At 32.9% G+C, this 18261-nt stretch overlaps 2 protein-coding genes across 2 annotated transcripts in view; one reads left to right on the top strand and one right to left on the bottom strand.

Annotated features, from left to right (window-relative positions):
* The window catches only part of LOC139491934 (E3 ubiquitin-protein ligase HACE1-like), a 24495-nt gene extending 18812 nt beyond the window's left edge, over window positions 1-5683 (bottom strand). The window contains exons 1-2 of the mRNA XM_071279881.1: window positions 5584-5683; window positions 2093-2255 (exon numbers count right to left, since the gene is read on the bottom strand). Of these exons, the coding sequence (XP_071135982.1) occupies window positions 2093-2255; window positions 5584-5648 (228 nt within the window). The 5' untranslated portion in view covers window positions 5649-5683. The remainder of the gene's footprint in view (window positions 1-2092; window positions 2256-5583) is intronic.
* Window positions 3988-18261, top strand: LOC139491933 (uncharacterized). Its single transcript, XM_071279880.1, has 2 exons — window positions 3988-4122; window positions 16143-18261. Exon 2 carries the CDS (start codon window positions 16165-16167, stop codon window positions 18073-18075), a length of 1911 nt encoding a protein of 636 aa, XP_071135981.1. The 5' UTR covers window positions 3988-4122; window positions 16143-16164; the 3' UTR covers window positions 18076-18261.

Here is an 18261-nt window from a genome sequence, read left to right as displayed (position 1 = left end):
TTTTTGCGGTCGTATAAAAACAGATAAAATTTGGCTACAAGGTAGCAACACTTGGCCAGCACCTCATAAGGAAAGGACTATTCAAGCTATGTTTGATTTCATTCAGTTCTGTGGTTCTCAAGAAGAAGACTTTTGTATGCATTTCCCATAGGGTCCTATGTTAAACTAAGCCCCCTGCTGGCAGCCATCGTGGATAATAGATCGCAGACAAAGTAACAACACTTGGTCAGCATCTCATAAGGAACATTCATGCTATGTTTGGTTTCATTCCATTCAGTGGTTCTCTAAAAGATGTCATTTGTATGCATTTCCCATAGAGGTCCTATGTTAAACTAAGTCCCCCCCCCCCCTGCTAGCGGCCATCTTGGATGATGGATCAGCTACAAAGTAACAACACTTGGTCAGCACCTCATAAGGAACATTAATGCCATGTTTGGTTTCATTCCATTAAGTGGTTCTCTTAAAGAAGTCATTTGTATGAATTTCCCATAGGGTCCTATGTTAAACTAAGCCCCCCGCAAGCGGCCATCTTGGATGATGGATCAGCTACAAAGTAACAACACTTGGTCAGCACCTCATAAGGAACATTAATACCATGTTTGATTTTATTCCATTCAGTGGTTCTCTAGAAGAAGTCATGTGTATGCATTTCCCTAGGGTCCTATGTTAAACTAAGTCCCCCGCTGGTGACCATCTTGGATGATGGATCGGCTACAAAGTAACAACACTTGGTCACCAACTCATAAGGAACATTCATGCCATGTTCGGTTTCATTCCATTCAGTGGTTCTCTAGAAGAAGTCATTTGTATGCATTTCCCATAGGGTCCTATGTTAAACTAAGTCACCCGCTGGCGGTTATCTTGGATGATGGACCGGCTACAAAGTAACAACACTTGGTCACCACTTCATAAGGAACAGTAATGCCATGTTGGGTTTCATTCCATTTAGTGGTTCTCTAGAAGAAGTCATTTGTATGCATTTCCCATAGGGTCCTATGTTAAACTAAGTCCCCCGCTGGCGGCCATCTTGGAGGACGAATCAGCTACAAAGTAACAACACTTGGTCACCACCTCATAAGAAACATTCATGCCATGTTTGGTTTCATTCTCTTCAGTGGTTCTCTAGAAGAATTCATTTGTTATTATTTCCCATAGGGTCCTATGTTAAACTAAGTCCCCTGCTGGCAGCCATCTTGGATGATGGATCGGCTACAAAGTAACAACACTTGGTTCACCACCTCATTAGGAACATTCGTGCCATGTTTGGTTTCATTCCATTCAGTAGTTCTCTAGAAGAAGTCATGTGTATGCATTTCCCATAGGGTCCTATGTTAAACTAAGTCCCTCGCTGGCGGCCATCTTGGATGATGGATCGGCTGCAAAGTAACAGCACTTGGTCACCACCTCATAAGGAACATTCATGCCATGTTTGGTTTCATTCCATTCAGTGGTTCTCTAGAAGAAGTCATTTGTATGCATTTCCCATAGGGTTCTATGTTAAACTAAGTCACCCGCTGGCGGCTATCTTGGATGATGGATCGGCTACAAAGTAACAACACTTGGTCAGCACCTCATTAGGAACATTCATGCAATGTTTGGTTTCATTCCATTTAGTGGTTCTCTAGAAGAAGTCATTTGTATGCATTTCCCATAGGGTCCTATGTTAAACTAAGTCCCCCGCTGGCGGCCATTTTAAATGATGGATCGGCTACAAAGTAACAACACTTGGTCAGCACCTCATAAGGAACATTAATGCCATGTTTGGTTTCATTCCATGGTTCTCTAGAAGAAGTTCAAAATGGAAAAAGTTAACGACTGCGACGACGGACGATTACGACAGACCACGGACGCCAAGTGATGAGAAAAGCTCACTTGGCCCTTCGGGCCAGGTGAGCTAAAAATGTGAGATTATTTTTTATAATTTTCAAGAAAAGCTATCAAAATTCAAAATGTCACTCTTTGTATAGAAAAAATCACAATTTTCACAATAAACAAATCAGTGCAAAAGTTTCTCAATTAACAGCTAGTATATCATTTTGTCTATATTATTCACTGTCACCAATAGTTCATGTGATATAAATAATCAAATAACCTTGAATATCCTTATAGTTTTTGGTGAGACAGGTGTGACCCCATTGGCTACAGCTGACTGTATGGATGATGTCATAGACTGGTACACTGATGTGTAAAGTTTACATAGAACTCTGACACAGGTCAACAGTACAGAAACATGGACTTCAACATTACTAGATAAACTGTAAGCAGAGAATAACATAGACTTCAACATTACTGGATAAACTAAAAATAAGAATAAACATAGTATAAGTTGATAATTTAAAAGGATTTTTCCACTTGTAAATATGCTCCCGTCAACTTCCACATACAAATGCAGAATTCCAGTAGTTTAGAGCGTTCGATGATTATAAGCATTGTATATAAATTTCATAACATTTGGTTGAGGCAAACTGAAGTTCATGAACTGAAACAACAGATTCAACATTTTTTTAATTTATAAAGGGTCATAACTCATGAATGGTAAAAGTGATGCCACCCAATTTCAAACATAATCAGTATTTCGGGGTCATATGCATTGTGTTGTAAGTTTCATAATATTTGGTTGAGGCAAACTAAAGTCAGAGAACTGAAACGAAGAATTCAGCAATATTTATGTTTATAAAGAGGAATAACTAACGGATGGTATAAGTGATGTCACCTTATATCAAACTTGATCTGTGTTTAGTGGTTAAAATCATTGTGTATAAGTTTTATAAAATTTGCATGTTTGATGCAAACTAAAATTAGAGAACGGAAACCAATTTTGGGGACATAAAGATGGACAAATGTGACAGATAGGATGAACAAGGTAACACGTAATGTGGGGGCATAAAAAGCCACTTATTCATAGCCCAATTGCTTTCTATGTTAAGTTTGCACTTTGAAGAATAAATGGCTACTTTGCCTCAAGTTCAAAAACAGTGGCAGTCAACCATGTCAGTTATAGAACTATACCTTATCCTGTCTTGTATGGCAGTCAACCATGTCAGTTATAGAACTATACCTTATCCTGTCTTGTATGGCAGTCAACCATGTCAGTTATAGAACTATACCTTATCCTGTCTTGTATGGCAGTCAACCATGTCAGTTATAGAACTATACCTTATCCTGTCTTGTATGGCAGTCAACCATGTCAGTTATAGAACTATACCTTATCCTGTCTTGTATGGCAGTCAACCATGTCAGTTATAGAACTATACCTTATCCTGTCTTGTATGGCAGTCAACCATGTCAGTTATAGAACTATACCTTATCCTGTCTTGTATGGCAGTCAACCATGTCAGTTATAGAACTATACCTTATCCTGTCTTGTAGGGCAGTCATCCATGTCAGTTATAGAACTATACCTTATCCTGTCTTGTATGGCAGTCAACCATGTCAGTTATAAAACTATCCTGACTTCTGTTGGATAATTCAACATACTTAGAGTGCACTGCTTCTTGATTTTCGGTTGTACAAAAAACTTCTGAACTGAACAGTAGAGCAAATGTGCTCCCTGTTATAAATTCATATATCTTTTTTATTATTCAAAAGAAACATTCAACAAGGGTTCTACAGTGATTAAAAGTCCTTAAGCTTTCATTTGTTACCAAAATTACTAAAATTGTTCACTATTGACAAAGTTACAGCTATCTGACATACGAACTATTTTACAAGATATTATAATTTTTTATATTACTTTCTTTCCAACCAGGACCAAATAAGAGGTTTATTTATGGTTTTGGTATTTACAAACATATATATATATATATATATAAAAAAGCAGGAAATATTTTAGAACAAACCCGTATTGTACATTTCTTTCCATCCTGCAGGATGTCACAGTTTAAGAGTTTTCCTTCCCTTGAATTATTTTTAAAATATTTCACTTAACTTTTCAGACAAAAGTTATATTTGTAAATGTACATCATTGTATGACATTAAATTGCGTTAAAATTTATAAGATCTCATTTCCTTTCAGCTAAACCTATCAATTGTTAACTGTAGTTGGTCGTGCTCACACAGTGTATAGATTATTTAATGTAAAGTAAGAAGAGGCTGAGATTGATAGGACTGTGAGATTGATAGGTATGTTAATTCACAAAATTATAGCAATTAAAGCAATGTCAAATTGTCCAGTTTTATGTATTTTCAAGGAAATAGGGATACTTTACAAACAAAATGTATTTAAAGGTGGTATGGATGTCTTCCTCCATCTTGGATTGTAAAAAAACGTGAAACAAAGGTCCAGATTTTCTATCAAGTTAGCAAAATTTGATGCAGGAATGCAGATATTAAATGTGAATTTTCAATTAAAAGAACCAATTTATAAGAATATAACTTATAAATATCAATATTTATGCAAATAATGATTATGTTTGGTTGTTTATAAAAAAAAAAAAAAATTTGCATTTTAAGGGGAGGTTACTCTAATACAGTGCATTTTCTGAAGGGTTTTACATGGAATATTCCTATTTTGTATTTTAACCGGAAAAAACGTACGGTGACCATATCTTTTCTTTTGATATTCTCAAAGCATTGTCAGAAAGCTATCGTTTGCTTAAGTATTTTACAATTCTATCATTTTGTTTAGTTTCTAATCACAAAATGGTGTTTTTTCCTGTAAAAACCATACAAATGTGTCATTTTGTCACGTCCTGTAGCTTGAGAAAATGCACGATGACCTATCATTTTTATTATATTTTTCAACATAAATCAATAGATACTACGTTTTGGCAAAGTATGAACAATTTCTTTCATTTTTATTTTAAACTCCCATACCACCTTAATGCCACTAATTTATCTGATAAAAGTTTTGGTTAAAAATTATCCTAAATCTTTATTAATAAATACCCTTTCATATTTTCAAAGGGGTCAAAGTAAAAAAAATGCTTGAGAATCTTAGCATCCAAGGAAATTTCATATTATAATACATACAATGCTTTTTTATTGCTGTAACCATATGTTGTTGATCAGATGGCTTCAAAATTGTAATATGCATAACAGTAATAGGAATATCAAAGCAAACAGTTGAATTTTATGATAGTTGGTACCTGAATTCACCCTCAGTTTTTGGTACAGATCATGTCATTAAGCATTCAGATAGCTTTTGTTTACTGTTATTTGTATGTTTATTTCTTCTATTTTGGCTGTATTAAGTTCACAGTCACGTCTGGTCAGAATGGGGTCGTTAAATCTGATGTCTCGTGTAAAGAGAGTGCCACACTCTTTGCACGTTAAGAACCCTTGCAACAACTCTTTGAGGGCCCGTAGGTGTCCTGTTGCAAGGCAAACCCTCATTTTCCAGTGGCAGTCCAAATTTCCCCGACCATCATCCCAAATGGCCTATATTATGACAAGACCTACATATTGTATTTATTGTGAACTTGTTCTCGTCCTGAATATGCATGAAATATTTGCCACTGGACGTTAAGCAATCAACAATCAATCAATCTATTTTGGCCATGGTGTTTGTTACACAAACAGTATTGTATTGCCCCTTTGTATTACCCTTGTCTTTTTATACAATGTAAAATTAAGTCAACTAACCTCAGAAGATTATGTCCAATGTTTGACAGTTCCTCAGCTAAAGCTACCAATATTCTTTCTGCCATTTCATTATTCTTTTTGCACAGATATTTCAGCACCTTCAAATACTTAAAATATAAAAAAAGAAAGTTGTTATCTTAATTTCTGGGTGTCTGATCTGTATTATGATACTGATTGTGTATGATTGCCGATTGTAATATTTTTACTGTGTATGGATTTGCATGGCCTCGCTGTGATGTGTGCATAGCAAAAATTCAAATCACAAAAATACTGAACTCAGAGGCAAATTCAAAACGGAAAGTCCTTAATCAAATGGCAAAATCAAAAGCTCAAACATATCAAAAGAATGGATAACAACTATCATATTCCTGACTTGGTACAGGCATTTTCTTCTGTACAAAATAGTGGATTAAACCTGGTTTTAAAGCTAGCTAAACCTCTTACTTGTCATCTTGTATGACAATTGCATCAAATTCCGTTAAATTGACAATGATGTGTGAACAAAACAAACACAATAGGTAAAAGTGTCACAAATACAAGAGACGATTTCTGTATCATTTGGTTTCTTTTGGAGAGGTGTCTCATTGGCAATCATACCACATCTTCTTATTTTTTATATGTACAGATTTTATAATTTCATTTACCATAGATTCTTTGAGATGTTCTTTCCTGACCATCTCAATCAACTGTTCAAATAATTTAGGAAAATGTGTCAGTAAATTGTCACAGGTTTCACAGTATCCTCCCTGAAATAGATAAAATAGAGAGGATTTATATATATATATATACTAACATCGTTAGGTTGATTTTCTAGGCACTTTATACATATTCTAAGGCCTGGTATTTCTTAATCATAAGAAATACGATGGACAAGGTATAATTTGCAGTTGTCACTACACACAGGCAGACATATACATATATTTATTTACATTGATTGTATGCTTCTAAAAATAGATTAGCATCCTGCAATTATACTGAAGAGATGAGTAGATGATCATTTCTGTACACCAAAAATACATACTTCTTGTATTGTATCAGAGATCCTTGTTTAATTCCTACAAGAAGGTAACACCTCCCGAAACGAAAGATTATTTTTATAAGCTAGAGTTAGAGGAGGGGATAAGGTCTCTGCACAATGCTAGGCGGTGTTGTCGTAGAAGTGAGAAAATAAAGTACAGGTTCAAGCCCCAGCGCCAGGGAGGAAGTTACAATCAAATCTACTCTAACATCGTTAGGTTGATTTTCTAGGCACTTTTTATACATATACGTGTATATATATATATATATTTAGGAGTAGGTCCAGTAAGGGCCCATTTTGACCTTAAATTTTAGGTTCATCTGAAGAAAGATTTTGTACACTTTTTAAACATTTAAGTGTCTACTTCAGTCTATTCAATTAGGTTGTGTGAAATATTTGAACTGATTTAGTCATTTCAGACACTCCTTTAACAGTATTAAAACATTTGACTTTTCTAATTTGTACACAAGTATGCCACATTCCAAACTAAAAGACAAATTGAAAGAGCTGATATTGCTTCATAAAAAATAATGGCCAACGTAGATTCAAGTATCTTGTCTTAGGAAGGGATAAATCTTACTTTGTAAAGGATCACTCTGATTCAAACAAAAAAATCTCTGAAACTGATATTATCAAGACTGTCAGCATTCCAATGGGATCAAATTGTGCTCCCCATCACTAGATTTTCCATGCAATTCAACTTTTTCCATGAAAAAATGATGGAAAATGATGGAAAAAAATTCCATGGAATTTCATGGAAAAATATTCCTTCACAGATGGAAAACTTATATGTGTTACTTACTCCATCATTTTCCATGATAAGGTGCAAAACTTTCCATGAAATTCCATGGAAAAAATACTTCTTGGATGGAAATGGAATGGAAGTAGACTAATAAAACTTTGTAGATGGAAAAGAGGATGGAAAAGTGGACTTGGAATATTTTCGAGATGGAAAAGAGGAAGGAATCTTGACATAAATATTTTTAACATGGAAAAAATGATAGAATCTTAACTTAGAATATTTTTGAGATGGAAAGTCATGGAAAAATGTACACACAAACTCCATGCATTAATTCTTTAACATCAATTAGACATGTGAGCCAGTGAAAGAAATGTAATGTGCCATCTGTATTTCATTAGTCTTTGTGTAAAAGACAGGATATGACCATACAGTGTGAGTCCAAATATAGGGTAGCACATAGATTTATACATTTTTGTGCAATTATTTTTACGTAAAACATAAAAATTGTAAATAAATAATAAACATGATCAATGGATAATCTTTTATTATAATATATATAAAATATTCAAGATATAGGTAATTAACAGTATTTAATTGGGGTTCTTTTAAAAGAAATCAGATACCTCCTAATACAACCCCCAACACATTGAAAATTTGAACATGCAATGGATATGCAGGCAGGCAACAAACAAAGATGTCTTCTCTCCTGAACAAAATGTAAAATTTACATTGGATGTAGATGAAATAGTTCCAAATAGTTCTTGACATTGAATAGTGCAGATTTATTCTCTGATGACTTGCATTGCCAGTTGGATTAAGGAGCATATCTTTTGGTAAGTACACTAAATTAAATTCCACCATTTTGAATGTGTGGAAGCTGCTTTAGTTCAACATAATCATGATAATAACATAATGAAAACACTTATAGTAGATTTTTCACTTATAATTATTATGATTGTGTATTAAGACAAGACAAACTGTATATAACTAATTATCCACTAATGAAGTAATTTGGTTAATATAAAATTTGAGATCTGTAGAAATTGGTTGCCAATGAGACATAGATCCATAAAAGTAAAAACGTGTATCTTTACAGCAATCTGCAAATCAAAACTAAGTTCTAAAAATATAGACAATACCAATGATGACATTTTTATATTACAATGATTATGATTTTTTTTTATTAATGCATAAGACTAAAATTGTTAACCATTATTGTGTTAAGGACATTATATATAGAATAATACATGGTAAAATCCGTATCGCATGCTGTATCATCACGAGAAACCAATATCAGTCCTGAGGGCCGAAGTTCCCGAGGGCTGATATTGGTCGAGTGGTGATACAGCATGCGATACGGATTTTGCCATGTATTATTCTGTTTATCATATATTTTAACAGAATTAGATTCATGCAATATCCGTTTTTTTTTTAAATCATCTGAAAATATAAGGAAGAAAAGAACATTATGATTTTCCTGTATTTTTTCAGCTGCCTTTTTCTTTTACAGTTTTTTACAGCCATTTCTACATCTTATTGTATTTTTTTTTTTATGGAAACCGCTAGTAAAGTTACTGGGTAATGATTTTTTTTTAAATATCGATTTTAGTTGAAATGATAGGACATTTTTTTAGTAGGAACAGCAACTAAACGTCATAGGTCAAACGTTGACGTCATTCGAATTGTGACGTCATGCCAGGTATGCGTTACAGAATTTGCTATGCGATACGGGTTTAGCCATGCGATACGGGGTATGTGATACAGGGTAGGTGATACAGACTGGAAAAAAGAACCTTTATTAGATATACAAAATTGCTGTATTTTGTACTAAACATATGATAAATATATTTAAACAATATCTTATTATTTATAACAGTTAAATTATATTTTTAGGTATAACGAGGAAGAAATGAAACTCCAAATTAAAAATGATTAATGCTGATCTACAAAATGGATCTACTGAAGCCTGGTGTTGACAAAAGTGACATTTACCACCATGATTTCTTGTTATAAAGGCAGTGCAAATATTTTTGAAAGTTTTTGCTTGTTTATTGTATCATCATAATACATCAAATAAATTTGCATAAAGGTTAAAATGATGATTGAGTTTTATTGCTTATTACTGACCAGTACAAGACTCAAAAGACCTTACTAAACTGAAAAAAAGCATGGCACCTAGTTTTTTTATGTTCATCATTACAGATAAGGTTAAATAGGGTGTATTGCAAAAAGGTAAATTTGAGCAATCCATTTTAAATGGAAATGATGGAAATATTTCCATGGAATTCCATGGAAAAAGAAACACCATGGAATATATTTCCATTGGAATTCCATGGAAACTGTTTCAGATGGAAATATTATTATTTCCCTTTTTTCTCTTTTTATTTTCCATGGAAAACAGGTTCCAATACTCCATGGAATTCCATGGAAAAATATTCCATGAAGTTTTCCATGATAGATGATGGAAAATCTAGGGATGGGCCCTTAACTTGCCGACTTGTTTCTTTATTATTATGAGGCTGATTTCATGCAGGAACTTCTTAAGAAGAAAGGTAAGAAGTTTGCGATATCCTTTAACTCTACTTTCCGCTATATAGATGATGTTCTTTTACTAAATAATTAAAAATTTTGTGACTATGTGGAATGCATCTATCCCATCGAACTAGAGATAAAGGATACTACAGATACAGTTAAGTCGGCCTCATATCTTGACTTACATCTAGAAATTGACAATGAGGGTCGGTTGAAAACAAAACTTTACGACAAAAGAGATGATTTCAGCTTTCCAATTGCAAACTTTCCATTTCTAAGTAGCAACATTCCTGCAGCACCTGCATACGGGGTATATTTCTCCCAATTGATACCATATTCCCCTGCTTGCATATTTCTATCATGATTTTCTTGATAGAGGGTTTAAACTGCTCACAAGGAAGATATTAAACCAAGAGTTCCAAATGGTGAAGTTGAAATCATCCTTTCGTAAATTTTACGGACGCCATCACAAGTTGGTTGACCGTTATGGAATAACCATTTCACAAATGATATCAGATATGTTCCTTATGTCCTAACTACAATCCCCTTCCCTTTCATGAATGTGACCTACCGAATTAGACTATTTACCGAATTTGTTATCACATAAGCAACACGACGGGTGTCACATGTGGAGCAGGATCTGCTTACCCTTCCGGAGCACCTGAGATCACCCCTAGTTTTTGGTGGGGTTTGTGTTGTTCATTCTTTAGTTTTCTATGTTGTGTCATGTGTACTATTGTTTGTCTGTTTGTCTTTTTCATTTTTAGCCATGGCGTTGTTAGTTTATTATCGATTCATGAGTTTGACTGTCCCTTTGGTATTTTTCGTCCCTCTTTTTCAAGCTTGAAAATAAAAAAAATCTATTCATTATGACATAAACATGATAAACCGTATGTCACTTTTCAGATAGTCTTTCGACAAAAATGAAAAGTGACCGCATCTGTGTAAACCCTCAACCTTAATATATGTTATGTATTATCATCAAATACAACTTACATTTAAATATTAAGAATGAACATGAATCACTTCCACTTAAGACGGAAACTGTCTAAAATTTAACTCAAATGCTAAAATTGTAAAGATTTCAGTAATTTTGCTTTACTTGATGATGCCAGTACCAGATACATTTGCATTGTATTGTCCATATTTATGTAATAAAAGTATACTACTTTCCAATAAATAACTAAAAGTTTACATTATAACAATTTTGAACCAGATGCTCTGCAGGGTGCAGCTTTATACGACCGCAGAGGTTGAACAGTTGGGGCAAGTATGGACACAACATTCAAGCTGAATTCAGATCTAAATTTGGATTGTGATTAAATAGTTCACACAGCATAGGTTTCTGACACAGAATGAATGTGGTCTAATGAACTTAAATTTTTTTTTTTGCCTTTGAGCAATTCACTATGCTTTTGAATATTAATCCTCTTCAAAAAAATGTTTGAAGAAATTTTCTTTTTATATATGAAATCTGAAATGAAAAAAAATCACTCCGATCCTCCCTACCCCACCCCCCCCCCCCCACCTCAATTTTTTTTTTCACATCCCCCTTTCCTTATTCTAAAACTGATCTCAATTCAAATTTTTAATGGAGTTTGCAACAATAACTACTCATTTAAAAACATCATAAAATATTAAAATGTAAAAAAACTGCTTGTTATCACTGAATGGTAAAGATTGTTTTCATTTATCAGTTGGTAGTAAAAGTAAATATACATTGTATATTGTGTAAAACAATGATTTAAGTTGATTCAACTACTATTCTGGACACAGAAAGATAACTCCAATTGAACATCTCTTGCTATTGCGCAATATTGTGCAATTAGATATTTCTTGCTATTGCGCAATACACAGTGCAATTGAAATTCTTGCTATTGCACAATACTGTGCAATTGAAGATTTCTTGCTATTGCGCAATACTGTGCAATTGAAAATTTCTTGCTATTGCACAATACTGTGCAATTGAAGATTTCTTGCTATTGCTGAATACTGTGCAATTGAAAATTTCTTGCTATTGCACAATACTTAATATAATAATTTTGGATCCTGATTTGGACCAACTTGAAAACTGGGCCCATAATCAAAAATCTACATACACAGCTAGGTTTGGCATATCAAAGAACCCCAATTATTCAATTTTTGATGAAATCAAACAAAGTTTAATTTTGGACCCCGATTTGGAGCAAATGAAAACTGGGCCCATAATTAAATCAGAAATCTAAGTACATTTTTAGATTCAGCATGTCAAAGAACCCCATGGATTCAATTTTTGTTAATATCAAACTAAGTTTAATTTTGGACCCTTTGGACCTTAATGTAGACCAATTTGAAAACGGGACCAAAACTTAAGAATCTACATACACAGTTAGATTCGGCATATCAAAGAACCCCAATTATTCAATTTTTGATGAAAATCAAACAAAGTTTAATTTTGGACCCTTTGGGCCCTTTATTCCTAAACTGTTGGAACCAAAACTCCCAAAATCAATCTTAACCTTCCTTTTATGGTCATAAACCTTGTGTTTAAATTTCATAAATTTCTATTTACTAAAATATACTAAAGTTATGGTGCGAAAAACAAGACAAATGCTTATTTGGGCCCCTTTTTGGCCCCTAATTCCTAAACTGTTGGGATCTCAACTCCCAAAATAAATCCCAACCTTCCATTTGTGGTCATAAACCTTGTGTTTAAATTTCGATGATTTCTTTTTACTTATACTAAAGTTATTGTGCAAAAACCAAAATAATGCTTATTTGGGCCCTTCTTTGGCCCCTAATCCTTAAAAGTTGGAACCAAAACACCTAAAATCAATCCCAACCTTCCTTTTGTAGTCATAAACTTTGTGTCAAAATATCATTGATTTCTATTAACATAAACTAAAGTTATAGTGCGAAAACCAAGAAACTGCTTGTTTGGGCCCTTTTTGGACCCTTATTCCTAAACTGTTGGGACCAAAACTTCCAAAATCAATCCCAACCTTTCTTTTATGGTCATAAACGTTGTGTTTAAATTTCCTACATTTCTATTTACTTAAACTTAAGTTATAGTGCGAAAAACAGAAGTATTCGGACGACGACGATGACGACCACGACCACGACCACGAAGACGAGGACGACCACGGCGCCAACGTGATACCAATATATGACCAAAAAATTTTCAATTTTGGCACTCGTATAAAAACTGATATATTTTGGGGCCAAAAAGGGGTCTTACTAAACCTTCTATTTTATATGACAAGTCTTACCTATGCCTAATTGAACACTATCAGCTCAAATAAATCCAAAACCATACTCACGATATCATATATAACTATGTGAAATGCTTTAGACATAAGAAATCCTGGTAAACAATAAAAATAAGAGGAATATTAACACCATTTTTTATAAAGTCATTGCACATATATTGGTGGATATTGTGGAAAATAGATTTTTTATATTGCACAAACTTGCATGTGCAATACATATTTGATGAAGGACAATATTTACCAATATTCATGCAATTCAGGTTTTACTGTCTTGTTAAAGCTTGTAAAACTGTTTAACTGTTTTCCTGTTTTTGTCAATTGCGCTATTTTGAAGCAATACTTGCACTTTATTTTTTGCAATAAAACAGAATATTGCAAGCTAACTTTTTGGAATTTTCTTTTTGAAATAATGTTTCTATATAATAATGTATTAACATTCTATGTAGTTTATATTCTGAATTTTATCATTGTATTTCAATTTTAAGAATGCAATTGAGTGAGTGCATTATTGTAGTAAATTTGGCAATTTTTGTTAAATATACAAGAATTCAGTCTGGCAACTCTAGGCTCACAACCTGAAAGTTCAAAAATAATTCCAAAATACGATCAGAATTGTCCAAATTTGGAAATAAATGATGGACATTAAAAAATCAGCATGTAATTTACCCCTGTATATTATCAAATTAATAGTTAATCAAAGGTTCTATCACAGTTGATGATTAAAAACTCCACCAAATTGTCAATATGAAAATAGCAGGAGTTGCAATGGGACACAAAACGAAATAAAATTTTAACTTCCACTACAAATATTCTGTTGGGGTGGAAAATATCCTACCAGATGCGCCTCTCTCAATGAAAGACACTTGAGTCTGAGATTGTCTAGCTGCGGAACCGTAGCTCTTAGGTCCTTATGTTATTTTTTAACTCTTTCCGCAACATAAAAAAAAGGACCATAAGAGTTACGGTTCTGCAGCTAGAGATTGTTTTGACCTAAAAAGCATGTTTAAGATAGATAGATAGTTTATTCTCATAAAACCATGCAAGTACAAAGGTTAAAGAGAAGTTAAAAAATAATATACATACAAATAAAAAATGCATTCAAAATGCATAAAATTCTAAATTTCGGATGAGAGAATATATGTATAGACTTATATAGTCAAATGTAAAAGTTAAAATTGTATAAAAAAATACTTTCTATAAGTATAAGTATAGTAAACAAATTATGACTGTTAAGAAGGAGTGAGCTTACTAATAACACATCTTATAAAATTGCAGAGGTTTCTAAGGGAACATATAAAAGTAATTTTATTGTTTCAGTAAATTTGTCAAATCTGTATGAAATTTGAACAATTGCCAAAATTTCTGTAACAAGGAAATAAATGCCTATGAATGTATATGGATACAATTAGACAGGAAGATGTTCTTGAAAATTATACTAACATGAAACTGAAAGGGATACTGTATTTTCCAAAATTCAAAATAAAACAATAATGATTATTTCCTGCTAACATGACTCATAACGAAACCTTTTTTTAAATTTTCTGTTGATAAGATTAGAAATTATTAAGCTGAAACTATATAAAAGAGGGACGAAAGATACCAAAGGTTTCAACTTCATGAGGTAAAGTTGACCATAGATGGATTTGGCTAGTGTTTTATGTTCTTCTTGGTCATGAAGCAGATCAACTGTGTTGGAACTTATACAGCCTTGGCTTTCAAATAATCAGCATTGAGCATTTCTTATGAAATATAATCCAGTAAAAGTGCTTCGAACGCATAAAAATTAATTAGTGTTGTTTCATTTTTTTTTTGTCTCTCTGTGTAAATACAAAAATAAACTTTCCACTAGATGAAAACTATGAATGTAATGGAGATTTTCATATTTCAGAGTTAATGGATTATAAATCAGTTTTGTATTAAGAAAGGTTAATTCTTTAGTTTTCTATGTTGTGTCATGTGTACTATTGTTTGTCTGTTTGTCTTTTTCATTTTTAGCCATGGCGTGTCAGTTTATTTTTGATTTATGACTTTGACTGTCCCTCTGGTATCTTTCCTCCCGCTCTAAAAAAATTGTGCTAATCAATCTTATCATTATGACATAAAAATTATATGTACACTGAGCAAATGAAATTCACTTCCAGTGTATGCTCAAAACATAGGCACTTGTCTCAAAAAAAAAATCTTATATACCTTGATTGTTATATCAAGGTATATAGGAATTTTTTTTTCTGAAACAAGTGCCTGTGGCTGGAAACCCTTTAAAAGAGGGACGAAAGACACCAAAGGGACAGTCAAACTCATTAATCTAAAACAAACTGACAACGCCATGGCTAAAAATGAAAAAGACAAACAAACAACAGCACACACGACACAACATAGAAAACTAAAGAATAAACAACACGAACCCCACCAAAAACTAGGGGTGATCTCAGATGCTACGGAAGGGTAGCAGATCCTGCTCCACATGTTTAACAGTATACATTGATACCTTTGCATATAGTTGTTCATTATTCTACTTTAATTTTGGATGTAACACATCTTCTGATTGGCTGACGTTATTTTGTTATGAGCCCATAGACATAATTTAGTCATGTGACCATGACGTCAACAATGTTTTTCATGGTTTTCTACGGTTTAAAATGGAATTTAGAATTAAATTATAAGAAATGACTGTAATACGCGCGTTAATCAGTGTGCACCACATTTTTTATGTTATTTCTTCATAGACAGAAAAAATATAACAGTCATTCCTTAAATAATACTTCATTGTTTTCCTTTTATCTAGCTCAAAAGGAAAACATTTCATTATTTTTATAAACAGTAAACTGTGTAACATTTTTGTCAGTGTAAATACATTTGACAACAATGAGAACTTCACAACCATCTGGTGGAAATGTACCATGTATAAAGAAAAAAGCCTGTTGTGTTCAATTCTAACTGTCATTTAAGACAGGAACATGTATTATTATTACAAACGTGTATCACTACACTCCTCTAATGTATTTTTATTTTCTTATAGAAACATTCCATTAAGTGTGACAATGGCAACAGATAAAAGTGAATCATTACATCTTTACAAATTCTTGTGTCAGAAGATTGGATCTGAACAGGTGGTGAGAGTAAGGCGGCTAACTTACACAATTGGTGACATAGGAAATGACTCAAAATTTAAACAAATCTCCAGTGGAAGCAAAGGTGAAGGACTTAAAACAAAAGGCAGTGACTTGGATTTAATGTATATTTGTTCTCTTATAAAAGTTTATGAATCAGCTAGAGATATTGTTCCTTCAAATATGTCTTATCCTCTTGTTATGGACACAGAGGATGTATCTCCATGTTTCACAAAGCTACGTCTTATCTTCAATGATCCAAATATATACTGTAAATCAATACAAAAAATAGTGCAGATTGATAGTTTTGGTAAATATTTTTTTTCCAATAAATTATTTAAGATGTCATTTCTTGGACCAAATTTAAAAATACATGGGCCATGTTTATCTGACCATGATGATGTTGTTGACATTGCATTAGTTCTTCAATGTAATCAATGGATATCTCCGGCACAACCTTGGATAACTAGATCGCGTAGGACATGGCCTTCACCAGATATCATTTCCAAAATAACATCCTGTGGTGTTTTATTTGTTCCAGTTGGGTATAAAGGGTCAGTGAATGAGGAGGAAGAGTGGCGAATATCATTTTCAATTGCAGAAAAATTTCTCATATTTTCGTTCAACCATACCCAACTATTATGCTATGCTTTGTTGAAGATTGTACTCAAAGAAATAGTAGAAAAGCAGGAAGATTTGAAAGGTTTACTGTGCTCATATTTCTTAAAAACACTGATGTTTTGGATTATAGAGGGATCACATACCTACACCTGGAGGCCTGACAACATCATCTCCTGTTTCAAGGCATGTTTACAAAGACTTATTTATTGTATACAATATTCAACTTTATTGCATTATTTTATTCCAGACAATAATTTGATCTATTTACGATTCAATTCTTTGAGCAAACATAAATTGATCAGCATCCTAGATACTTTATACCAGCAACGACAAGGATTTCATTGGTTAGCATTATCAGAGACTTTGTCTGATTATCCCAGACTAACTAATCATTCATCAATAAATGAACATATCATGGAATTCATAGAAACACATAAAAGTCTTTTATTTATAAATGAACATAAAGTTCTACTTTGTCATATGCTACATTATTCCAGAACTGATTTATCTGTAGGTTTATTTACCTTTTTTTTTGCAAATGCATTAAAGAATTTTCAAGAGAGACAACAAAAACCTTACAAATTAAACAACAAAGTCCAATACTATAAGTACAAACATGACCTCAGTCATCTGTTGATAGGTGTACAATCAGATGCAGTATCTGGATGGATGAAATTAGCATCATATTTTTATGTTCAGAAAAACTATAAAACAGCTTTACTTCTAACAGATTATTCTTTGTGGAAGTGCACAGATGAAAAAATAGATAGTTCATTAGTAAATAACCGGTTTGATAAAGCTAAAATATATTGGAATCCGAATCAGGAATATGTGATGAAACTAACAAAGCATTGGAAACTTTACACAGTACTTAAAATGCTGGTTGTTCAGTGCATTAAATTTACTATTGAGTCACCATTCATTCCACCAGAACTACAAATGGAGGTAGCAAAAAGTTCTGAAGAATTTCCTTCAAATCAATTTGCACATTTCCTTCATTTCCTGTGTTACTTTCATTTACATGATCTTACATCTTGTACATATGCTTTACATGAACTAGAACAATCAAGTTTAGAATGCAATAGAATTGGTACTAGAATATCTGTTATGACATTTCTTGGCATAGCTTATCAGATGATGGGTGAGACCAGCTTAGCAAGACACCAGTTCTACTTAGCTGACCATGTGAGACAGACAGGAGCACTAGTATTACATGTGTAATTAATAATCCCCCTTTAAAATGATTTCAGAATCGGAAAAAAATGAAGAAAAAGTTACCAAATCCAACACAATTTTTTAAATCTCAGAATTAAGTAGTTTGAGAAATAAAAATGTTTACATTTCAGAAAGTGTTTTTTAACATTTTCTGATATTTTTCAACAAAATCTGATCTTTAAATTTATTGGT

The sequence above is a fragment of the Mytilus edulis genome, chromosome 10, assembly GCF_963676685.1.
Source record: "Mytilus edulis chromosome 10, xbMytEdul2.2, whole genome shotgun sequence".
NCBI classification, from domain to species: domain Eukaryota; kingdom Metazoa; phylum Mollusca; class Bivalvia; order Mytilida; family Mytilidae; genus Mytilus; species Mytilus edulis.
The sequence above is the reverse complement of the archived record's forward strand: the minus strand, read 5'-3'. Positions and strand labels throughout refer to the sequence as shown.